At 45.1% G+C, this 23,293-nt stretch overlaps 1 protein-coding gene across 6 annotated transcripts in view; it reads right to left on the bottom strand.

The window, feature by feature from the left end:
* Positions 1-4,952: 4,952 nt before the first annotated feature.
* Positions 4,953-23,293, bottom strand: part of TEAD3 (TEA domain transcription factor 3) — an 89,318-nt gene continuing 70,977 nt past the window's right edge. Inside the window, exons 4-15 of one of the 6 annotated variants that reach the window (XM_035124334.2) lie at positions 21,590-21,652; positions 21,398-21,460; positions 19,874-19,903; positions 18,327-18,338; positions 17,617-17,754; positions 16,777-16,820; positions 15,500-15,561; positions 13,858-13,991; positions 12,839-13,012; positions 11,529-11,669; positions 10,984-11,136; positions 4,953-9,597 (exon numbers count right to left, since the gene is read on the bottom strand). In XM_035124334.2, coding sequence (XP_034980225.1) covers positions 9,484-9,597; positions 10,984-11,136; positions 11,529-11,669; positions 12,839-13,012; positions 13,858-13,991; positions 15,500-15,561; positions 16,777-16,820; positions 17,617-17,754; positions 18,327-18,338; positions 19,874-19,903; positions 21,398-21,460; positions 21,590-21,652 — 1,128 coding nt within the window. In that variant the 3' untranslated portion in view covers positions 4,953-9,483. The remainder of the gene's footprint in view (positions 9,598-10,983; positions 11,137-11,528; positions 11,670-12,838; positions 13,013-13,857; positions 13,992-15,499; positions 15,562-16,776; positions 16,821-17,616; positions 17,755-18,326; positions 18,339-19,873; positions 19,904-21,397; positions 21,461-21,589; positions 21,653-23,293) is intronic. The other 5 variants (XM_035124337.2, XM_035124335.2, XM_035124336.2 and 2 more) reach the window with 5 other exon arrangements.

Here is a 23,293-nt window from a genome sequence, read left to right on the forward strand (position 1 = left end):
GTGCATCCCGGGGTTTGTAGGCCTCCTTCCGCGCAGCAGCCTCAGCTTCAAGGCGCGCCTCCTGCCCTGCGAAACTACAAGTTCCAGGAGGTGGCGCTGTCGGTTCGGAAAGGAGACGCGTTTGCTCGCTCGCTAAGAGGGGGCTTTAAAAAAAAAGGGGGGGGGGACTGCAAGTACCGAAATGCTTTGGGGCGGCCGGTGTCCGCAACCTCTCTGCTGTCGGCAACTGTTGTGCTTTTTGAAGAACTTGCAGCAAAGTACGGTATTAAAAACTGCGCTGCCTCGGCGGAGAGCGGTTGCAATAGAATGAGATACGTATGAGAATGCACGGCAGAAAATGGCTGTGCTTGTAAGAGTGAGCGAGCGAGGGCGCATCTTCACTTGTCAATCATTAGAAGCCTGTTTTTGGAAATTAAACATAAAAAAGGCATTCCTTACTTGGTGGGTTGTTGTTTTTTAAAGCCCATTGTCTTTTCAGGCATTGCGATGGGGTGAGCTCCCGTTGTTCGGTCCCAGCTCCTGCCAACCTACCAGTTCAAAAGCACATCAAAGTGCAAGTAGATAAATAGGTACCGCTTTGGCGGGAAGGTAAATGGCGTTTCCGTGCACTGCTCTGGTTCACCAGAAGCGGCTTAGTCATGCTGGCCACATGATCATAGCTGTCAAGTTCTCCCTTTTTAGAAGGGAAATTCCCTTATGCTGAATAGGCTTCCTCGCGAGAATAGGGAAAACTTGACAGCTATGCACATGACCCGGAAGCTGTATGCCGGCTCCCTTGGTCACTAAAGCGAGATGAGCGCCACAACCCCCGAGTCGTTCGCGACTGGACCTAACGGTCAGGGGTCCCTTTACTTTTACCCCAAACTGTGCCTTAATAGAAGTTTACATAATTTTGTGACTTGAGAGGGTTGGAAAGCAGGCCCACTAGTGGGCCCTGAGGGTAGGAAGTTCAAGAGCCCCTGTGCAAGAGCATAACAACAACAAAAAAGAGTTTGTCACCCTGATTAGAAGAAATTCTGAGCATGGTCAGTTTCACATTTGAAACGTAAATCATAGTCCCATAGTGATTACAGGAGTAAATGGTGTTTGCTTCTGCTGCCTTGAATTAAATGCATTTGCATGGGAACTAGCACCATTTTGTTGTAGAAACATCGGAGTATATACCTGAAGTAAAAATCCTATATAATAATATCCATGTTGTCCCTGCGTCCAGTTGTCCCGTGTGTCCCTGGGTCACTGCGCATGTGCCCCAGGGATACAGGGATAGGACGGAGGGACAACGGCCAACCGCCGCTCCGCCAACCGCCGCTCCGAAGCCCAGTCTCATGCTGGAGGTGCGCGGCGAGGCGGCGGGGGAAAGAAGCGCTCCCCCCGGCAGCCTTGCCGCGCACCTCCGGCATGGGACGGCGCTTCCTCGGCCGAAGCGGCAGCCGAGGGAAGCCGGCTTTGGCTTGGCGGCGGCGGGAAGAAGAGGAGGAATTCCTCCTCTTTTTCCCGCCGCCGCCAAGCCAGTCCCCAAGCCGAAGTGCGGCGCGGCAGGGGCTTTTCGCTGTTTGACTTCCCGGAGTGAAGGGGGAGGCAAACGGCGAAAAGCACCCGCCGCGCCGCGCCGCACTTCGGAGCCGAAGTATGGCGTGTCGGGGTTTTTCGCTGTTTGCCTCCCCCTGGGGGGAAGGCAAACGGTGAGAAGCCCCCGCTGCGGGGTTGCCGGCTCTGTCGGGTGGGGGGGAGGGAGAAGCAGAAGATCTGATCGGTCTTCGGCTTCTCCCTTCCCCTGCCCAACAGAGCCGGCATTTGGCTCTGTCAGGTGGGGGAAGGGAGAAGCAGAGGATCGGATTGCTTCTCCCTCCCCCCACCCGACAGAGCCGGCAACCCCGGGATCTGTGCTTTCTGTCGGCGGTGGTGGGAGGGGAACGAACGGAGAGAAAGGGCTGCTTTCTCTCCGTTCGTTCCTCTCCCCTCACCACCAACAGAAAGGGCTGTCGGCGGCGGAGGGAGAGGAAGGAAGGAGGAGAAAGGGCTGCTTTCTCCTCCTTTGTTCCTGTCCCTCTGCCGCCGACAGCAAGGACAGGTCCGCGGCGAGGCGGGGGGGGGTGAGAAGCGCTCCTCCCCCCCGCCGCCTTGGCACGCAGCGCCGGCATGGGACGGAGTTTCGGAGAAGATCTCCCGCCCCCCCCCCTCGCCGCGCACCTCCCGCATGAGACGGGGCTTTGGAGACCTCCGAAGCTCCGTCCCATGCCGGCGCTGCACGAGAGCAGCGTTCTAGCGCCCGTTTCTAAACGGGCTGAATTCCACTAGTAGTAAAATAAGCACCTGTAATGACTAGCTGCCAAGTGGTTTCTAGCCGCAATTCAAAGTGCTGGTTTGGACCTTCAAAGCTTTACATGGCTCAGAAACACTACCTCGAGCACCACCTTTCCACATATGAACCTGCCCAGGGAAGTTCCTGCTGTTGAGCTCCAAGTATGCCCACCTCTCATCACCTGCCTGTTATCTTTCCTGGCCCTGACTTGGACCCTCAAACCCAGCCGTAATGGTACCACTGGAAGTACTCGCAAAATACATGGCTGGCAGGAATCCTCCTCGAAGAGATACTTCTCTTCTTGCTCTCACAAGAGAGAAGGCCCTTTCAAGACAATGTCTACTGAAAAAGGATGCTGCTTTCGACACAAACTATTTCTTTATTCCTGTGCCCATTTATGCAAAACCAAAATGCAGATGGGTGATGCAGATTTCTTGAAAACAATTAACAGCCTAGGTTCTGACCTGCCGCTGATATGTGATGAGTTTATGTGAGAAAGCATGAAAATTGTGAAAAGCTGAACCTGTCATGAGTGTCACAGCAAGCAAATGACCACACACATCAACACATGGCGGCTTCAACCTAATTTATGGCCGCTCTGTATTCTCTTTCTGGGAATACAGTATACACCTCATGAGAGTAGCTTCCACTGTGCATTCTTAGATGTCTTTTTTTATTTTTTATTTGCAAAGGTAAAGGTACCCCTGACCATTAGGTCCAGTCATAGACGACTCTGGGGTTGCGGTGCTCATCTCGCTCTATAGGCCGAGGGAGCCAGCGTTTGTCCACAGTCAGTTTCCGGGTCATGTGGCGAACCAGAACAGCGCAAGGAAACACCGTTTACCTTCCCGCCGGAGCGGTACCTATTTATCTACTTGCACTTGACGTGGGACCGGACGACGGGAGCTCACCCTGTTGCGGGGATTTGAACTGCCAACCTTCTGATCGGCATGCCCTAGGCTCTTCAGATGGTTCTATTTCCACTGTTTCTCCTCTATAAAAGAGTAAAATCTATGTGGATTTGCATTTAAGGCACCATTTTTGGATATGTGATTTTCTGAGTGTAGTATGTAACAGTGGAAAGAAGACATAGTTGGGTTGCTTGAAACCTAAGAATCCATATTCTTAATCTCTCTCTTTGCTGACACCTGTTTGTCACTCCCCCATACCAAGACCATTAGTACTGTTCACTGAGAGTTAATTCAAAGCAGCAGAGTTCATACTTTAGCTAGTCAGAGTGGCTGTTTTATTGTTCAAGGTGAACATAAACACTTGAATAAACCCTCATACCACCACTTTGGTCAAAGGGAGCAAACAGTAAAATTCAGACATTCCAACGGTGAAATTCCATGACACTGTCTGCATTCAAACCATGGTTTGGAGGATTAGGAACAAACCATATGTTTGAGTGCTCTCTTCTTCCCCACTTTCTTCTTCCCCTTTTGAGAACAGCTTCTGCATTACTCCCTGTTCTAATCAAACTATGGATTGCTATTATATCCAGCCTAAAATCTATGGTTTCAGCAAGCTTTAATAAACCAGGATCAAACTAGGTTACAATTCTAATTTGGATGGCTCACTCAAACTCTATAGTTGCACACAAGTGGCAAAATATGGCTTGATTAAACTACTGTACACCTGTGAGGCGAGGAAAGTAGTCAAGCCCACAGAGGATCATCCCAGTGCAACCAGTCACAATTGTAACTGCATACTTTGAAGCTAATAGGTATGTATTATTATCCAAACACATTTCTATTTATTTCAAATACCCACACAAACATACGTTTTGCAAAACATACATGGCTTCCATTTTGAGAAGGGGTAAACGAAGAACATATGAAGAACAGCTGTGAGCCTATCCCTCACACCTTTGCAACCTGCCAGATTCACTGGCTTATTTGTCTGTCAAAACTCTCCAGCTCAGCTGTGAGCATTGCAATTTCCCTTTGGGCAGCTGGCAGTTTTTAAATGTTTAAAACAAGACACATACACAAAACAGTGCAAATTGCTTTGGGGATTGGGAAAGCCTCTTGATGACTTCACGAAGTGCCAGTTCTGTAAGCTTTGGAAAAGATCAGTGTGTTTGGACTGAATACAGTAGTCTTGCTTCCAAACTGGGTTCAACATATTAACTCCCAAGTATGAAAGCCAGACCCGAAACCCTACCAGCCATAACTTCACAGCCACAAAGCAGACGTTAAACACGGTTATTACTTTTTTTTAAAACAGCTATTTACACAAATGAAGGCTGAATGCAATACAAAATCCCCCACTTGCCCAGTGAGATTGTAGACATATATAAATACACAGACCAGTGTGGATTATGGCCTGGTAAAACATTATGGACAAGAGGTGGAATTAAAAGCTGCACTCCTCTCATCATTCAATCTGGGCAAGCAATCAGCTTGCTAGGTGGAATGATACGCAGTTACAGTCTCCATGTGTGGAACTTTTCCTGACACTCCCCCCCCCAAAAAAATTTAGAAGACATGGGGGGAACACATGGGGATGAGAGTGCCAGTTGCACAAGTCCCTGTGGAGGACTTCTGCTGACAGCGGCTGATGACGTGGATCCAATTGCAGCTTCTTATTGCTGGTGCAATGCTCATGAACATACAAGAGAAAATAAAGGGAAGAATGCGAACAGGTGTTTGAGCCAACCCATGAACAAATAAGTTTAATAGTTTTCAGCAGACCATAGCTTTCTAGAAGCTCCACTGTCTCATCTACTTGAAGATGGACATACAGTAAACACAACAATATATGATACAACCCATCACAGCTGGATTAAAAAAAATACACAAAATATAATACATAAAAATGGTTTTACAATGTGGACTGACAGAGCTCTAAAAAGGTGACCATAACCCTGGTAAGCTTTACAAAGTCTTTAAAAAAATAAAACAGTACTTCATGTGAAATTCATAAATACATGGGATGTGGGGTGACATGAGACTTGGTGACTTGAGTTTTTGGGTACCAGTATTATGTCCAACTAAGAGAGATTCGTGAAGCTGGCATTTCTTTAGCCTTGCTGCCATTCTCTGAGGGACACCCAGATGGGCAGTGGTTTGTATTTGTGCTCATACTTGTGGCCAGCGTGCAGGGGATTCTAGAAGCAGGAAGGCTGGGGAATGGATCTAACTACATGTTGCACTGAAAGCAAGAATGGGATGGCACGAAAGGACTGAAAAGGGGAAAGATGAGAAATGTAACATAGTCCAGTTTTGGAGGAGGTTTATTCCAAAGACTCCAGCTGGGTTGAAGATTGTGGATAAAATACAAGAAACAGTTTTTCTATAAGGAAGTTGGGGTTTAGGCAAGACTAAGGCTCTGCTCCACTTCCCCCATGTTGTACACTGAAGTCTCTGCCCCAGGGGTTTATATATGCCCTCCCTTAAAAAAAGTATGTTTAGCAGAAAAGGGAAATCTATTGTACATAGGTTAAGGAGAACAGGGAAAGTTTTAGCCTTAATTCCCAGAGTTTTTGATCTAGGAATGAAAATAAACATGCTACATATAAACTAGCCAGCTCTCCTCTCCTTACAGATGCAAAGGCTCTGGCTGTAATCATAAGCAATTCAACATCCTGCCTCTTTTAACTCTACCTCCTCCCACTATAATAGCAATAACTGTTATTCAGTTCCAAGGATGCTGTACCTCTCCCCCCGCCCAATGCACAGGGGTCTCAGAAACGTACCTGAACTTCAAGCTGGCTTTCACAAACTAGCCAGTTCTTCCTAAGAGTAATAATACACCGGAGAAAGAGTTGTGGCACTAGAGAGACCAGTTTGCCCAAGACATCACATACAGAGATGCATGGGACCATCAGCTTTGCCAAGGGCGATGCAGTAGGATTATCACATTGGAGGCAGGGGATAGAAGAAGTGCTCACCTGAATTTAGATTACAACTGATTTTTAGAACTTTCTGCAGCTGTTGCTCATCCCCCAGGAATGCAACATGTGTTGCAAAGTAAGGCACTGTTCCTGAGCAATTTGTGACTTGCTGATCTACCAAACCAGTCTCCACGTACCATTCCCATTACCACCTCAGGGGTCCCACATAACACACAGAGGAGTGTTCATTTCAACATTCTAGTGGAGTTTTCCAGAAGTTCTTGGGTGGCATCAATTCAAAACACTTCACAGGAAAAAAAATCATTATATTAATTAAAAATGTCCTTCAAAAAGCTGGGAAACAATTCTGTCAGTTGTTCTCATGGTGTCACCTCTCAGCTGCATGTTGTACTCAAAAGGCAGTCCGAAGGCTCCTGGGAACATTCTTAGCCTGCGTCAGCCAGACTTAAGTTTGGGTTAGCCAATGCCTTTGTCCTTTATCCACAGTCGAAACATGGGTGCTAAATCAACAATGCAGTGGTGATACAGGCCAGGCCTGAAGGAGAGGCCCCAAGTCAGTTATGAAAAGCTAGACATCAAGACTTTACGAGGCATCTCCATTACATTATCTCCTACCTTCTAAGACAGACAACAGAGAAGGGTGGAGCTCTAAAAAAACCTGACCCTTACGTTCCAATGAAAGGCACCCAGTACTTCAGCATCACCACAATCTGCTTTTAGCAGAATTTTTTTGCCCACAGCCAACACACCCTGAATTCCTAGCTCCCTTCCACTGTCTCTTTGGGAATCTCATTGCACAAATCTTGATACCACTATGAAAATGATCCTGGTGGTGAAATTTCTTCTTACAAATTGGGTCTGGTCCTACCATTAGATAGAGTGAAATGGTCTCCTCAGGCAGCTGTGTTGATGTCTCATGGAAATGGCAGAAACATGTGAAATTACCAGGGGTGGGAAGATGCACCTGTGGGATTTTCTGCCTCAGGTGCCAAAATAACTCAACCAGCCTTAAGAACTATGCACTGAGGGTGGGGGGAGCATTTGCTGCTCAGCCTCAGAGAGCAAAATGTCTTGAGCCAACCTCCATTTAAAGCTATAGTCAAATACCCCAAGCATTAAAAAAATGTAATTGCAAACTCAAGTCTGTGCCTTCCAATTTCCTCGTAGAAGTGGAAACCTCAAATTCTCTCCTTGCTTGCAAATGGCTTTTCTTTTTCTTTTGCATTGTATTGCACCTTTTTCCAATGTTTTGAGGCTTCTCCATAGGAATCTCACCAGGCCCATGGCAGCATAGGGTGGAGATTAGTCTGTCTAAGTGGGTGGAGTAAGAGTATACCAGACCATAGCTGCCAAGTTTTCCCTTTTCTCGCGAGGAAGCCTATTCAGCATAAGGGAAAATCCCTTTAAAAAAGGGATAACTTGGCAGCTATGTACCAGACTAAAGAAAGGATGGAGCAGCAAGGAGAATTTTTTTGAAAAAGAAAATCAACCAACTTAAAAGCAAACAAATCACCATGTAGCCAGGGAAAAGCTGAAGGACAAAACAGAAAAAGTTCAATGGTAAAAAATAAAGGAAGGAAGGCACAAACATTACATTCTGTTAGTTCCTCTATTATTTAAAACTACAAACTAGCATTTAGACAAAGTATAGCTGAAACCTATGGGCCTGAGCCCCGGAGGTGCCATGTACAGTGAGGTTACTGATATCTTGGCACTGTTCATGTAACAGGATTCCTATAAGCACCAATTTAAATCATAAGCCCACTGTCTTAGTCTCCAAGCTTAAGGTATTGGGGCTCATGTTTATACTTAAACCCTACACAGAAACTTTCTTCAGCATTTCCAACAGCAAACAGTACAGCTTTCAAATGAAGAGGGATTCTGTATGACATTATTGTACTTTGTTTCATCTTTCAGCACCTCCTTGGGTTTAGGCTGCCAGAATACGCAATTTACGCTTTGGTGTTGTTGGTTTTTTTAAGCAGCCTCCACAAAGATATCCTAGGTGGGAAGTACATAATCCAGAGGAAAGATTTGCATCGTGATATTTAGATCATGCCCTTTCCTGGATGACTACCACAGATGAACAGAGAAGCAGAAGGGAAATTAATACCTTACCAGAACAATGCCCAGGCAGCAAGAACTTTGGTCTAAGCTTATCTCATGCTGTTTTTGACATGGCAGATGTAATAATAACAACAACAACAATAATGCTCCATCGAGAGCTGGTTAAAAATCCCATACAAATTCAGATTTCCCCCCCAAGTAACTCAACCTTAGCCAGCCCTAATATTTTTCCAGTCATCTCTTTGCTCAACTAGGGTCAGCCTGCTTATCTGCAACCCTATGATTGCAAATCTATGATTTCCTGAATTGCTCTCCTCCAGCTGAGCAGCCCTCCTTCCTCTTAATACATACTCTAACCTTTTAACATCCCACAGACAGATATCTTTAAGTCTCTCCATTCCTTGTTGGCACGCGCGCGCACACACACACACACGATCCTGCAACCCTACTCCTGTCTATTATCCAAACATCTGGCACATGGATGTAAAATCACCACATTCCTGCCATAATCAACTCCTGGCGCCCTCCCACCACCACCACATCCTGCAATAGAAAATGCCCAGGAAAATGTTGGAACAAAATCGTTTTCTTGCAATTAACCCATGGGTGGCATGTGTGCCACATGACGCAAGCTGCCAATTTCCTGTGCTGGCTCTGCACGCAGCCTGGGTCAAAGAGATGGAAGAAAACTCTTCATCTTTTTTGTCGGTGTCTCGAACAGAGTGGGATCGGTCAAATAAACAAGGCAGCATCTGATTCCCCATCCCTTCCCAGAACAGACATCCTTAGCAGCCCTCACAGAACGCTTTTCTCTAAATGAAACCACCCAGGTTTTGAGGACAAATTGGCACGGGATATATAGGCACATCCAGGTATTAAGAAGTAGTTGGCAGTCTTGTTTCACTAGATGCTGTTCTAGTGTTGTGTGACGGGAGAGATATCCAGAGGTACCAGGCCTTGGCGCCAATGTCTCCTGAAATACTGATGACCGAGCCCCCAGGAACAGTCCTCCTTGATACAGCTCTCCTTCTGCTATATGCTTTCCTGTCACGCTTTTCTTTTTTTTCTTTTTTAAAAAATTGTTCCTAAGTAGAAAACATCTGTGATTGTTATACAGTCTTTTTGGCATTGCTTTGTGTGTGTGTTGTGTGTTCATTTTTCAAAAGACTTGCGTCAAGGCATCCTATTCGGGTGGCTTCTCTGACAAGACGTCTTCTCTTCTTCCTCAAATTGCCCGGTCACCCCAAAGGGGCCTCTAGTCTTTGACCAACTTGTACACATGATGCTGGGCTCCGTGCTCGCTGGTGGATACCTCAAAAACAAAGGCTATGCAGAGCAAGGTTTCCTGGGTATCTCTGTTCGTAACAACCTGAGGGAGGAAGAACACACACATACCGTGAGATACGGGAAGATGGACTGGGAAAGTCAGACATTGAGACCAGAGAAATGGCATAGTTTTTTAAAGCTGGGTTCCAATAGTAAGAGCTCTCATATTGTATTTTGTACTCAGGTACAGAAGCCGAGTACTTTATTTCTTTCGAAAACTACTGTATCCCACTCTTCAGCGGAAAAGGGAGTCCCAGAGTGGAGTGGCTTGCACATCACCATCTAAAGAGTCATGACACAAAATGAGATTTGAGAGGGAGGTGGAAATTACAACAGCTGCAAAGAGCACGCTTGTTTCAAAAGCCACCGTCTCTTTTAAAATATGGAAGCAGAAGTTTGAGCCTTTCCCTATTGCAATTTAAATATACGCATCACAATCAACAAACATAATACAGATGCAGTTATCACCCAAGTACAAAATAAAGTATGAGAAATTGCTCCCCCTTTCAACATGTGTGTTTATTATTTCGATCCTCTTTACTTTCACCATCTATCCACTTGATTTCAGTAGGACTTATTTGCTGAATTACAAAATCTCAAAAATCGAAGTCACAATTCTAAAGATAGTGGTGATTTAAGATTTAAGTGGTAACTTTTAACACATTGCCTATAACCTGCCAAGTGGTGAAGATAACTTTACCTGAAGATAACTTCTGTACCTGAGAATGAACCTAAGACACTGGTAAAATTAAGCTCCTCTCTACTTGCGAGGATGAGACAGATGCCCACCTGACCAAATAAAAATATTTTGAAGGGGGGGATTAAGGACTGCAAAAAGTTACTCAACTGAGCCAACACATATAATGGATGGCAGGACAGCACGTTAAATGAGGAACAGACTACATGAGCTTGTCCTTGCCAAAGGATCTCACATGTGCTGAACAAAATATTTTCCTCATAAGAAATGTCTTCATGACAAGCCATCGCCTTCTTCTGACATTGAAAGGCAGAACAAAAAGCAACAGGAGGAAAGGAATGCAATTGTTATTTTGGTTGGATCCTTGTTATTGGCAACCATCTGTCTTGGGGGACAATGGAAGAGTGTGCCTAAAGTCAAACCATTGGAGAGATACAGCGCCTGCTTCTAGCTGTAGGGGCGAAGATAGGTTTTATTACAAGTAGGGCAGATGAAGGTGTCTGCTTTTGCTGCTACAGGCCCAGATTTAGTCATTCTTACGGGTAAACTCATTGAAATCAATGGACTAACTTGTAAAATTTATTTCAATGGGTTTTTACGCCAAGTATGACCAATTTTGAAACTATCCAGTTTGTTTCTTCAGCCATGAAAAGCCTACTATGAACATCTAGACAGAAGTTACTCCTTGCACCAGCTGGAAAGGATTCAGGATAGAAGGAAAGTGTTATTTACCTGCAGGATGGTGAAATTCTCCAGGACGCTGTTCATCATGTATTTTTCTGGGAGGTGTTTCAGTTTATGGATAAAGTTGATCATATACTCGCACATGGGGGACCGATGGATTCGGTACACACACCGTCCGTTCTCCATCCGGGCAAATTCCGTCTGCAGAAAAAGCATCAATAAGGTATAGACCCTAACAAAGAAGCCACTGAAGGTGCAATAATATGGGAGAGATTTATTTATTTATTATTGTTTATAGAATGGCATTCAAGCATGGTGTAGAACTGGGTAGGTGGCACACCTTAATTATCCTTAATTAAGCAGCAGGGGAAAGGGAAGAGAGGACTATATTGACATTCTGATAATGCATACATTGCTACTTATTACACGTGTGGACTGTTAGCACTTAAAGAGTCTCAAAGCACTTTCCCTTTGGGCTGTACGTTCTTCCCAAGAACTTAACTTCCAGTCCCACATTAACTGCTATGTTCTTCACCCACTCTGCAACATTCCCTTCCTGCTGGTACCACACCCAAAGGAAGCGCAGGACTCACCTCCACCTTCTCGACTACTTGCTTTCCGAAGGAGCACACTTTAGTGGAGACTGTGATGGTCATGTTTTCTGCACTGCTATACTGACTGCTTACACCATAGAAAGCACCAGGACCATCCTGAATGGTGCTGTTCAGATCCGCCTAGAGCAAGGGCAGGAAGGAGGTGTTATAAATCAAATACGGATTGTGGCTTTCTGCTTGGGGTGTGGAGGTCTCCGACCCAAGAGTTACGGGATGCATTCACTGAGGGGAGTGAAGATGCCAACAGAGAAGTGTATTCATGGTGATATTGCTAATTATTGACATAAGTATTTAAAAATAGCAAGCTGCTTTCTAACCCTTATCTCATTCATCCTCACTGCCACTCTTTGCTGTTATGCCTATTTTGTAGATGGAGAATGGAGGTTCACCGTGACTCGGCCAAAGTCCACAGCTGAGCTGGAATTTGAAATGAAGTCTCACAAGCATTCCATGCTGGACTACATTGGCTTACGTATTTTTAGCTAAGGGCCGAGAAGACGAACTGAAAGTGCTTAGTGTGGGACTACAACAGCTTTTAAGATTTGGCGGCAGGGGAGAGTGACAGCTTTTAGGCAATATTAAGTCACAGTTCCAAAGGAGGCTCAAACCAGGCTGAATGCCACAGAGTGGCATTAAAAATGCAGATGGTAGAGCAAAGCCAATATAAAACACCTGCTGGTATTGCAGTATGTGCTATGGGAGTCAAGCTTGCTTAGCATATAGGTAAAGGTAAAGGGACCCCTAACCATTAGGTCCAGTCGCGGACGACTCTGGGGTTGCGGTGCTCATCTCACTTTACTGGCCGAGGGAGCCGGCGTACAGCTTCCAGGTCATATGGCCAGCATGACAAAGCCGCTTCTAGCGAACCAGAGCAGCGCACGGAAACACCGTTTACCTTCCCACTGTAGCGGTACCTATTTACATGCACTTTGACGTGCTTTCGAACTGCTAGGTTGGCAGGAGCAGGGACCGAACAACGAGAGCTCACCCCATAGTGGGAATTCAAACTGCCAACCTTCTGATCGGCAAGCCCTAGGCTCTGTGGTTTAGACCACAGTGCCACCAGGCAAAACCACATCAAACATGTGACTGCCTACTGCTGTGTGGAGAATCTGAAGCCAGAAAGCATTCCCCCTCCTATTGTCAAACAACATTCACATTCAGATAGGAGAATAACGTAACCATGATCCTCTGGTCTAATTTCCTTAGCCGCGTTGTCCGATGAAGAAGTGCCCAATAATGGTATTTTTCAGAGGTATTGTTCGGGCTTCAGGCTGCATGATTCTTACCCAGAACTTGACCAGGAAAAAGGAGTTCTGGGGCCCCCTCTCATAGAGCTCCTTCAGGCCACCTTTCTTCTCAGGGAACTTGTCATAGATCTGGCGGATGTCCACTGCCTCCAGCAGTGGGTCGCTGTACGAGGGGTTCGTCTGTCCAATGTGCACAAAGAGGTGCTTGCTATACTGTAGGGTGGGAAACACAAAATGCAACAAAATGTGGGAGCGGAAGGTAGTGTTCTCCATTACAAAGATTCAGCCATGACAAAGGCAATCAGATACTCCTGCTGAGACTGCACTGCAAAATTCAAAACTCAGCTGCCTTGTTGCCAGCTACCACCATCCAGACCAGGAGCAGCCAACATGATGCTCTCCAGATGTTGTTGAGCTCCAACTTCCAACAGCTCAGGCCAGCATGGGTAATGATGATAATAATAATAATTTATTTTACTCCGCCCATCTGGCTGGGTTTCCCCAGCCACTCTGGGCGGCTTCCAACAGAAAAATGAAATAAAAGAATCTATTAAACATTAAAAGCCTCCCTAAACAGGGCTGCCTTCAGATGGCTTCAAAAAATCTGGTAGCTGTTTTTCTCTTTAACATCTGATGGGAGGGCGTTCCACAGGGCGGGCGCCACCACCGAGAAGGCCCTCTGCCTAGTTCCCTGCAACTTGGCTTCTCGCAATGAGGGAACCGCCACAAGGCCCTTGGTACTGGACCTCTGTGTCCGGGCAGAACAATGGGGGTGGAGTTGATGGAAGCTGCATGGCACTGGTGACTCCAGCCTAGACAAAAGGGCTGTAAAAATACAGCCAACGTGATGTGTGTCTACATTACACATAACAGCACAGGGAGACCAGAGCTTGAGTCTCTGGCAGCATTTATTACATGGGGCTGGTAAGTGAATGCCAGGCTTTATGCAGGTCAGAAAAGAGGGCAGTTTTCTGCAGAGACCCAATGCATTGTAAGAGCTGAAAAACACCACTGCCACCAGCTCCTGCAGCACCAAACATTTTCCTCCTAAGAGTTACCGTTTCAGGGTCACGCTGCACTTCCATAAACGCTGAATACTCAAGGAGCCGCAGTTTGGTGGAGGCGATTGTGCGGTCCTGCCAGACTGGCACAGCCGAGGCAGCAGGTGGGAGAGGAGCCAGGGGCTCGTAGCCTGGAAAAAAGAAAGTGTTTTTCACATTCTTGAGCACTGTAGGGGAAGGTTTCAGCTGCAGAGATGACAACCTTTTAATGCTCCCCCATCTGGCCTAGTTGCCCATCCTTCCAAGAAGCCAACGACTATTTCCTTCCTTATTGCCCAGATAGCAGTTACAATGCAACAAGACTCTCTAAAGTTGTAAAGATTCAAATTTAAATTTTAGGCATTTCATATTTGTAATAGCTCTGGGATGCCCCTGCATTTAGAAAATGGAAGAACTGAAATGGATTTATTTTCCCCTGAACGTTAAGCAAGACTGCTTGTAAACAAAAAAGGTGCAATCTCTTAAACTCCAGATGAAGCAAAGAGGAATGAAGCAGACTAGATAAAATACAATTTAAAACTTCCAAGTACTACAGCAATCCAGGAAGCTACCCTTCTACTACCATGGAGGTGTCTTTAGAGGAGAGCTTTCCAAACTTTTCATGTTGGTGACAGAGTTTTTAGACATGCATCATTTCACGACACAGTAATTCAGTTTCACTAGCGAACCGGTAGTTAAACCAACCCCTTTCCAGCCCCAGGAGGAGCGTGGGGAGCATTTGCGCAACACACCTACACACTGCAGTGGACACAGTAATGTGTCGCGACACAGAGTTTAGAAAGCTCTGCTTTAGAGCATCAAGAAGATCACTGGACAGAACAGATGGGCTTCCTGATTCACTGCATCATTTCCTGCTACAAAAATTGTCTTCCATCTACACAATCCATCTCATGGATGACATTCTGTGGGTAATATGAAGGGATCAAAGGGCAGCATAGAGGCTAGTTAAAATATAAAAGGCTTTGTTCAAATAATTAAATGCAAAATATCATTTATTGAGTCAAAAAAAAACTGGAAGCAGCTAAGGTGTAAAAAGGGGCATTTATTTATATTTTATTTCAGCTCTTTTGCCATATTTCCTTGCAAGCAAAATGTGACCATGGTTGGGAAGACAAGGCGCTCCATGATAACTTTGCTTTCATCTCCATCATACAGAAACATCCTAGGCAAATGTTAAGGTAGAATCCCTCTCACTCAAAGCAGGCAAGATGATGGAAGACCCATGAGTAGATCATCCTCTTTTCTTTTTGAAAAGCTTAGCAAGTGCCACGGAAGGGGGCTGAATTAGGCCAGCAACAGCAAGGCCTCTCCACTGCACTGCTTTTCCCCAATCTAAATTGCACCCCGAAAGCTCTATGAGGGTGGGGAGAACATACAGGTACCATCACCGCTAATGGCAGGATGGAAAGAATAAACTCTTTGGAATAGACAATAAGGCATTCAGTTTCTATGAATGAAATCAAAGAGATTCACCATCATGGCTGGGCCAAGAAAAAAGTTCAAGTTCTCAGTGAGGTCCTGAGGAAACAGCTAGAACTGTCTGTATGAATAAACAGGACTGGGCGCTGGTAGTGGCAGGGGAGCCAAGAAAACATTATGAGGCAGAGCATCAGTTAGTTGGAGAAACAAAATCACTTACTGGCTAGTGATGGAGGCATGGGTGGCTGGATGGGGTAGGCTGGTTGTGCAAAAGGTTTAATGCTGAAAAACAAAATAGTGTTAAGTATGTTAGTCAGAATGTCACATTGTTCCTGTTATCTGCGCACACCCCAAGTTACTCGAAGGGCAGATGTCTTGCAGAAATTATCAAGGTAACTCTATGGTGGCCTCTCATATACCTACATCCACCAGCCATTACAGGGCTACCCCTCATTTGCCTTCCCCACTATTTCAGAAAAAAGAGCAGTCTATCTGCAGGCCTAATGTAACCAACCCGTAGGAACCTGACCAAGAAACATTCCACTATATTATTTGTTTTTATTTTAAAATAAAAGTATTTTATTTATAATTATTTCATAAAATTTATATACAACTAGATTTTGTAAACTGCTTTGAGGTTTCCTGTGAAGAATAACAAATATATTTAGGAGTTTCTGGATACCCGAAGGAAATAATTACAGTGGTACCTCTACTTATGAATTTAATGCGTTCCGAACGCACATTCATAAGTAGAAAAAAAATTGTAAGTCGAATCCCATAGGAATGCATTGGGAGAAAAAATTCGTAAGTCAAAAGCACCCTATCTAAACTGCATCCAAGATGGCGGACGGAGCGCCGTTCGTAAGTAGAGGTACCACTGTACTTCAAGAGGGTTTCTGGGACTGCAGTTTGTAGTGCATTTTATTATGGCTACATAAACAGTGAAGCATTCTCACTGGAGATGCTGACTTAGCGAAATAAAGGAAGGGCCATTTGTGTACATGTTTCACATGCAGAAGGTACCAGGTTCAATCCCTAAAATCTCAAGATACCAGCTGGGAGAATTCTTCAAACCCTGACAGTATACAGTTGAGGAATTGTTTATTTGAAACACCAACACGCCCCTCCCAATGAATATTGCGTGTAATGTCAAAAATCTACCACATCAGATAAAGAAGTCTTGATCTGAACTCTCTCTCCGATTTCCCCCCCAGTGTGGCCCTATATGGAGGAGCTTTCAAATAAATGATTTCCCTACATGAGACTTGAATTGGAGCAATCCCCACATGCAATTATGCATACCTGAGTTGACCCTATGGAAGATTATGAACATAGCAGTTTAGAAGTGGAGGCATAAGCAATCAAGTTGTTTGAGAGAGATTTTGCACAATGTGGCATCGATTTCTGTGGAACAATTCAGAAATGCTATGCGAGTACCCTCCTCTAACTGCTAAGCCTTGTAATTATCCACCAAACTAACAATTGCTTTTCACTTACTCCTGAGAAGGTCCAGACTGTCCTGGGATAGGCCCACTCCAAAACTGAGGAAACAAAAAATGAACACAGAAAACATTGTCATGCATATTCCTACCATCAGACTTCACAGCTACTGTTGTTCAGGTTCATCAAAGTTGTTTAAGGGGGTTTATTGTTACAGAATGGCAACGGCTAGTCAGTTTCTTTAGAATAGTGTGGAAATACCACCACACAGCTGAGGAGAGTCAAGACTACAGCTGGGAGTTTCACACCAAGCCAGTACATGTCCTCCATTCTCCTGTGAGCCACTAAGGGGAAAGGGTGGGCCAGATTTGCTACTATTTGATGGTGGTGGTGCTGATGGCATGTGGAGATAAGAAGAATTAGGGCAGGGATGGAGAACCTATGGTTTTTCCAGATGTTAGTGGATTACAACTCCCATCTTCTTTGACCGTTGGCCATGCTAGCTGAGTCTCAAAGGAGTTTAACAACAACTGGAGAACCACTCCCATATGTGACAGCGAAAGGAGCAGGTGTTGGAGGAAGAGCATGAGTTAGGTTTTCCTTTCTTTTCTTTTTTTAAGTAAACTGGGCAAAAATGAAAATTAGGGAAACATGGATGTTGGGTATGAAATACGTAAATTACGCTTATGATGTCTGATTTAAACTAAGCCTACTGGGTCAGGAACACAACAACAGATACGGTAAGTAAATAAATAAATATCCTCTCTGGAACCATCTCTGCGCTAGTCACCCAGCCCTATAAGAGAAGCTGCTGTCTTGCAGAAGCATCGACTCCATGCCGTCCTCCTGGGCCTGATCTTCCTAACCAGGCAGGGAAAGTGTTGGAACACCCCTTACCCTGGGAGCAGCAGAGAAGACAGCCTGAGGGAGTGGAGGAGGGGGGCTGAGCTTGTTCTGCAGGACACTGGCAGATACGATCTGTGCCGATGACATGGAAGCCATGCTCTGCAGAGCCTTGTCCTTTGAGACCTGATCCTTGAAAACAGGACAGAAGAGGAGAAGCAGAAGGGAGAGTTACTAACACTGGCCTTGATGGCCCACTGAAGACAAATTAATGGGGGACAGTTAGCTGCATTCAGGCTTATCAAAACATACTAGCAGTGAACCATTCAAGCAAGCTGTTTTATGCCATTTCCCCCCTCTCTCCCCCCCCAACTCATTTTTCCAGAGATCTTACTAGTCATAGATAATAAATCCTTTAGAGCAGTGCAACAAGTCTGTAGATCAAAGGAGGAGAACACAAGCACCCATTTAAGGTGCTGGTGTTTAGCCAGTTTTGTGTCCAAAGTCTCCAAAAGATGCTCATCTCAGCTATTAATTTTGCACTTCCAGCACCCCCTGCACCTCATCTGCACTCTCTAATACTTTTCCTAATACCTATCCATGGGGATTTATTTATTTAAAAGCTGTATGGCCCCTCCTTCACCAGTATAGATACCAAGGCAGCACACAGCATACAACTAAATTAAACACTCAGCATAAGGATAAAGACAATCACCAAGCAGAGAACACTTGATGGGGCAGAAACAAGACTGAAGTGCACTTACCAAGTTCATAGCCTGTGTGAAGAGGAGGGAGGAAAGAAAAGAAATATGGTTAGTGCCTCTGCTGTCATAATGGGCACTGCAGGGAGGGGGGGAGTTTGCATAATCCATAACAGGTATCAATAATGGGACTTCAAAGCATCACAGGATGTCAGACTTCATTTTGTAAACAAACTACATCTGTCCCAGGCCGCTTTCTAATGCAGCCTGTTTTACTGAATCCACATGATGATCTGGGGCACGTGGCACAATGGAAATGAGGAAGAAAGGAGTGGATGGTATGAGGCTTATCTCAATAGGTAACTTCTTCAACTTTACAAATCAAGGAAGATGTGCAGGAAGTCAGAGCAGACCGCCCTGTTCTGTGGTTCTCCAAATCTGATGCAGGTCTGGGCACTGACGGCAACATTCTTTTATAGATTGCAGAGTTATTAGTGCAAGCAATGCACTAGATCTGGTCACTGCACTTTCCTGTGCAGAGCTATACAAAATAAACAGTGTGTTGCTGTATATGGACAAGCTTAGGCTTCCTGAGTTGCATGCACATAACTCTCAGAGTAGTGCCAAGAGGAGTAAAAAGTGCCTGGGTAGTTAAATGATTCTTTGCTATTTGTGAGGGGCTAATTTGCACAGTCCTAAGCCTGGATGTAGATAATTGGGCCAAAGGATCTTTTTGCAGTTTTCTCAGTTTACCTTTGGTTCTCCCTTTAAAGACTCAAGGTGGTAAACAGGACCTGCATACTACTGATTTGCCCAGTCTTCTGGCATTGCAGAACACAAAACCACACTGGTCAGAGTTAGCGTGGTTCAGCGATACAGGGCAGAACTTATGGGCATGCACTTAAAAGGTCCTCTTAAATAGGTTTGCAACAACAGTACTGCAAGGGCAGAGTTGAGAGACCTATTTTCTGAGCACTCCCTCCCCCTAGTCAGATACTTTACTTACTAGGCAGTACCACTGATGACTGCTTGCATTTCTGTTCAGATATGCCTTAAATTAAAAGCTTTGACGTGCTTCTAGGTTTGTGCCTGTCAGCTGCAGGCTTAGGGGGCAAGATACATTCGCCCCTCCCCTTCTTAACAAATGAGACCATAACGATATAATAATTTTTAACAACTCAATAACACTGCCATGGGCATTCTTCGAATATTTGACAAAATCTTGCCATAATCTAACAAGCATCAGTTGACTAGCATGTCAGCCCTAACTCTCAGGCAATGTATTGTCTGTCTTTTGTGGAAGACATGTTATTGACTAGAATTAAGATATACCAGTATGTAAAAGTGTTCTACAGTTACATCTGGTCATCATATAATGTGTGCTACTGACTACAAGGACAGATCCTTTTAAAAAGATATTTCCCCCCATTCTATGCTGTTCTTCAACTGTGAGTTTTTATTATTATTAAGCTGAACTGAATTTTGGGTGTGGGCCACTTTGTGCACACAATTTAATCTTCTTATAAACCAGCCAATTATTTTCTTAGTTTGGGATAGAGGAATGAGGGCATGGTGGGAGGGACGACACACTATTTATGAGTTTTCCCAACCTGGTAATGGCAGCTCCTGCTTTGTGGACTCTAGAAAAGGAAGGGAGAGTATTTTGGACTAAATAAATTTGAACAGCTGAAAAGATTGGAATTTCTAGGTACTTTCCGATGCATAGGCCAAACCACAAGAATAGACAGAGAACCAGAATCAGTTCAAAATACCCTTCAACCACTAACCCTTCATTAAGACCCCCTCCCCCCTCAAAAACCAAAATCACAATACACAGAACACACAGAGGAAAGGGTAACAGGAAAGGTTAGCCAATCTCCAGTTAGAAGAAAGAAAGAAGAAAAGAAAAGCCAACCACAGAAAGAAAGGCAATCACAGGATAAAAGCTCTCCAGTTTTATCCCTGCTCAACTTCCTTGGCTCCTGGTCCCATGTTCTTGCTCCAAGCATCCTGAATCAGCAAGAGCAGGCCTATGATGGAAGACATTCATCTCTGGTTCTGTGCATCTCCATCCTAATCGGCTTGTACCATTGCACTGGCCAACTTACCCAAATATCCTTCCCAGGTATTAAAGATTGTTGGCCATATGACAGAGATACTGGTTGCACAAATTCCTATGCCTGCTATATGAGCCTCAACTGCATAAATCCATCAGAATTTGTACATACAAAACTTTGGGGTGTCCCCCCCCCCCGTATACTTCCCCATCCTCATCCAGTACAGAATGCGTTCCAAAAGTCTGGCCCTTGTGCTTTGGGGTGGGGTGGGGGAATGTGTTTTGGTTTTGTTTCATTGCAGCCTTGGTCTGCTACTTTAATGTTCAACCCTGCTTGATGCTTAATTGAAAATCAGTAACACTTATTTGAAAAACAATTTAAAAACAAAACAAAAAGCCCTGCTCCAGAGCTCCAACGCTACCTAGAAAATCTTAATGCTACGGAGTGGTAGACAGTGAAGTGGCACAGCAGAAGGAAATGGCTTCTTCTGTTGAATGGAAACAGAAGGAGAAGGGTGTTCTGTCTTATGCTTCTACTGGGAGATACCCTTCCACTCAGTTGTTGCTCAGCAGAAGTGGCTGCTTAATACTACGACTGCACATTTCATGAGCCACCATGGATCCTACCTGGCTTCTCTGATTTAGGCAAGGTTCCAGTTCCTGTAATAACAGTGGAGCACTTACATGGATATACCAAAGATGGCAGGTGGACTGGGGAGAACTCTAGAAGTTCTCCTTGCTATGTCACCACCTGAAGGCTCCAGTTGTGACTGGAAATGCACTCTCCAAGCTGGCCAGGGGCAGCTTGACTGCCTTGGGGAAGGTGCACTGGACCGTTTAGAGGTAGGTGGCTTGTCTTTGCCAGATCCTGCCACACAGAAGTGCTCTATCGCTTTTTCCTTCCCATTCTCTCTCTCTCACCTCAGCAGCATTCCGAAAATTATCAGGTCCCAGGAACAAAGGGAGGGGAGCAAAGACACAACAAGGGGGAGGAAAAGAGTGGCAACCACAGAGCGCAGCATGTTAGTTGCCAGCATGGCCATGGCTCAAAAGGTGGGAAAGCCGGGGAAGCGCGTACCTTCAGCTTCGACTGAATCTCACGAGATTTCCGTCTGGCTAGAACCTGCAAGTGGCTAGAGACCTGCAGAGAGAAAAGCAGAAGGAGAGGGGGGAAAAACAGCAGAGCCGTCAACCAGAGGAAAGGAGAGGAAGGAGAGGGGGCTGCCCATGCTCACACACCACGGACGCATGGGCAGGATCTCCAACGTACCTTAATGCCAACCTGGTACTCTCGCACCTTCTTCCGAGCTAGAACCTGTATGTGGCTGGACACCTACGCCCCGCCAAGTCATTCAAAAAGGAAAACACAAACAGAATGAAGACATGATCCCACATTGTTTTGCGTGACAAGAGTGCTTCAAGCACCTAGGTTGGGGACACACACACACACACACACACACACACACACACACACACAGAGTCAAACAGGCCTCCTAAGCCATGTGAGGTTCCAGAGGAGAAGGATCTGTACTCAGGATGAATGACAGTTAATACAGACTGGAGGAAATTGCTACAGACCCACTGAATGCCATGGACTTGAGCATAGTGTGCTATATTTGGGGATTTTATCCTTTGCAAATAGCATGTAATAGCATAGCTTACTTTCATGAGAATTCTATGCACTACTGATCATTGTGCCTTTAGGAACCATTCATGCTTCAGTCTATGAGCCATTCCCAACATGGTGTTTTGCTGATCCAGATCTGTACCCACATGACTCTTCTCCATAGCCATGTAAATCCAAATGCACTTCTTCAGTTCTCCAAACTGAATTGATATACACCCCAGGATATCAAGCGTTGAAAACAGTTTCCATCCAGGGTCTCAAAAACCTAAGTGCACAGTCCCCTGGTTCTTAAATATTTTTCAGCTCTTCATTCAGAGAGCAAGACAGAGGTACCGGTAAGTGTTAGAGTGGAATTATAACCACCAACAGCTTTTCACAGAAGATTAATCATATCTTCTCCTGCCGTAAAAGGTAAAGGGACCCCTGACCATTAGGTCCAGTCGTGACCGACTCTGGGGTTGCGCGTTCATCTCGCATTATTGGCCAAGGGAGCTGGCGTACAGCTTCCAGGTCATGTGGCCAGCATGACAAAGCCACTTCCGGCAAACCAGAGCAGCACATGGAAACGCTGTTTACCTTCCTGCTATAGTGGTTCCTATTTATCTACTTGCATTTTGATGTGCTTTTGAACTGCTAGGTTGGCAGGAGCTGGGACCAAGCAATGGGAGCTCGCCCGTCACAGGGATTCGAACCGCCGACCTTCTGATCAGCAAGCCCTAGGCTCAGTGGTTTAGCCCACAGCGCCACCTGGGTCCCTTAGAAGACGTTAAACATCAAGGGACTCAAACAAGCTTGAAATGAACCTCAGTATTGCCACTAAATTAAGCAAACAGAACCACAAGTCTACCTATTGTGATCGCTCTAGAACAGGGGTAGTCAACCTTTTTATACCTACCGCCCACTAATGCATCTAATGATGGTAACATTTGAGAGCAGAAATTGTCTATTGGACATGTGACCATGGCTCTGAGAGCTGTGTGAACATTTCGGGTAGAAACCAAATTTCTTTTGGGTTTAAACCTGACTCCAGAAATAATATTCAAAGGAATCACAAGACAGAGCTCTTTGTTACCAAAATATAAATCAGAATCTTGCATATGCTCCACAGAAAGGAGATTTTACAAATCTGAAGACTATATGAGAAGACCCAAGACTACACCAACAATTTGTCTATGTTAGAGACAACCATTGGAGACTGGTGTTTCCTTGCTGTGCAGGCTGTTGTCTAATTTCCTTTGGGTGGATTTAGTTTTATATCAGAGCACTGTTCCAATGATTTAGCATTACTAGTCACATGCAGTGAGTCAAACAATAGGAAAAAAGACAAGTTAAGTGTACTTTCTTTCA

This window comes from Zootoca vivipara, chromosome 7, assembly GCF_963506605.1.
Source record: "Zootoca vivipara chromosome 7, rZooViv1.1, whole genome shotgun sequence".
In the NCBI taxonomy this organism is placed as follows: Eukaryota; Metazoa; Chordata; class Lepidosauria; order Squamata; family Lacertidae; genus Zootoca; species Zootoca vivipara.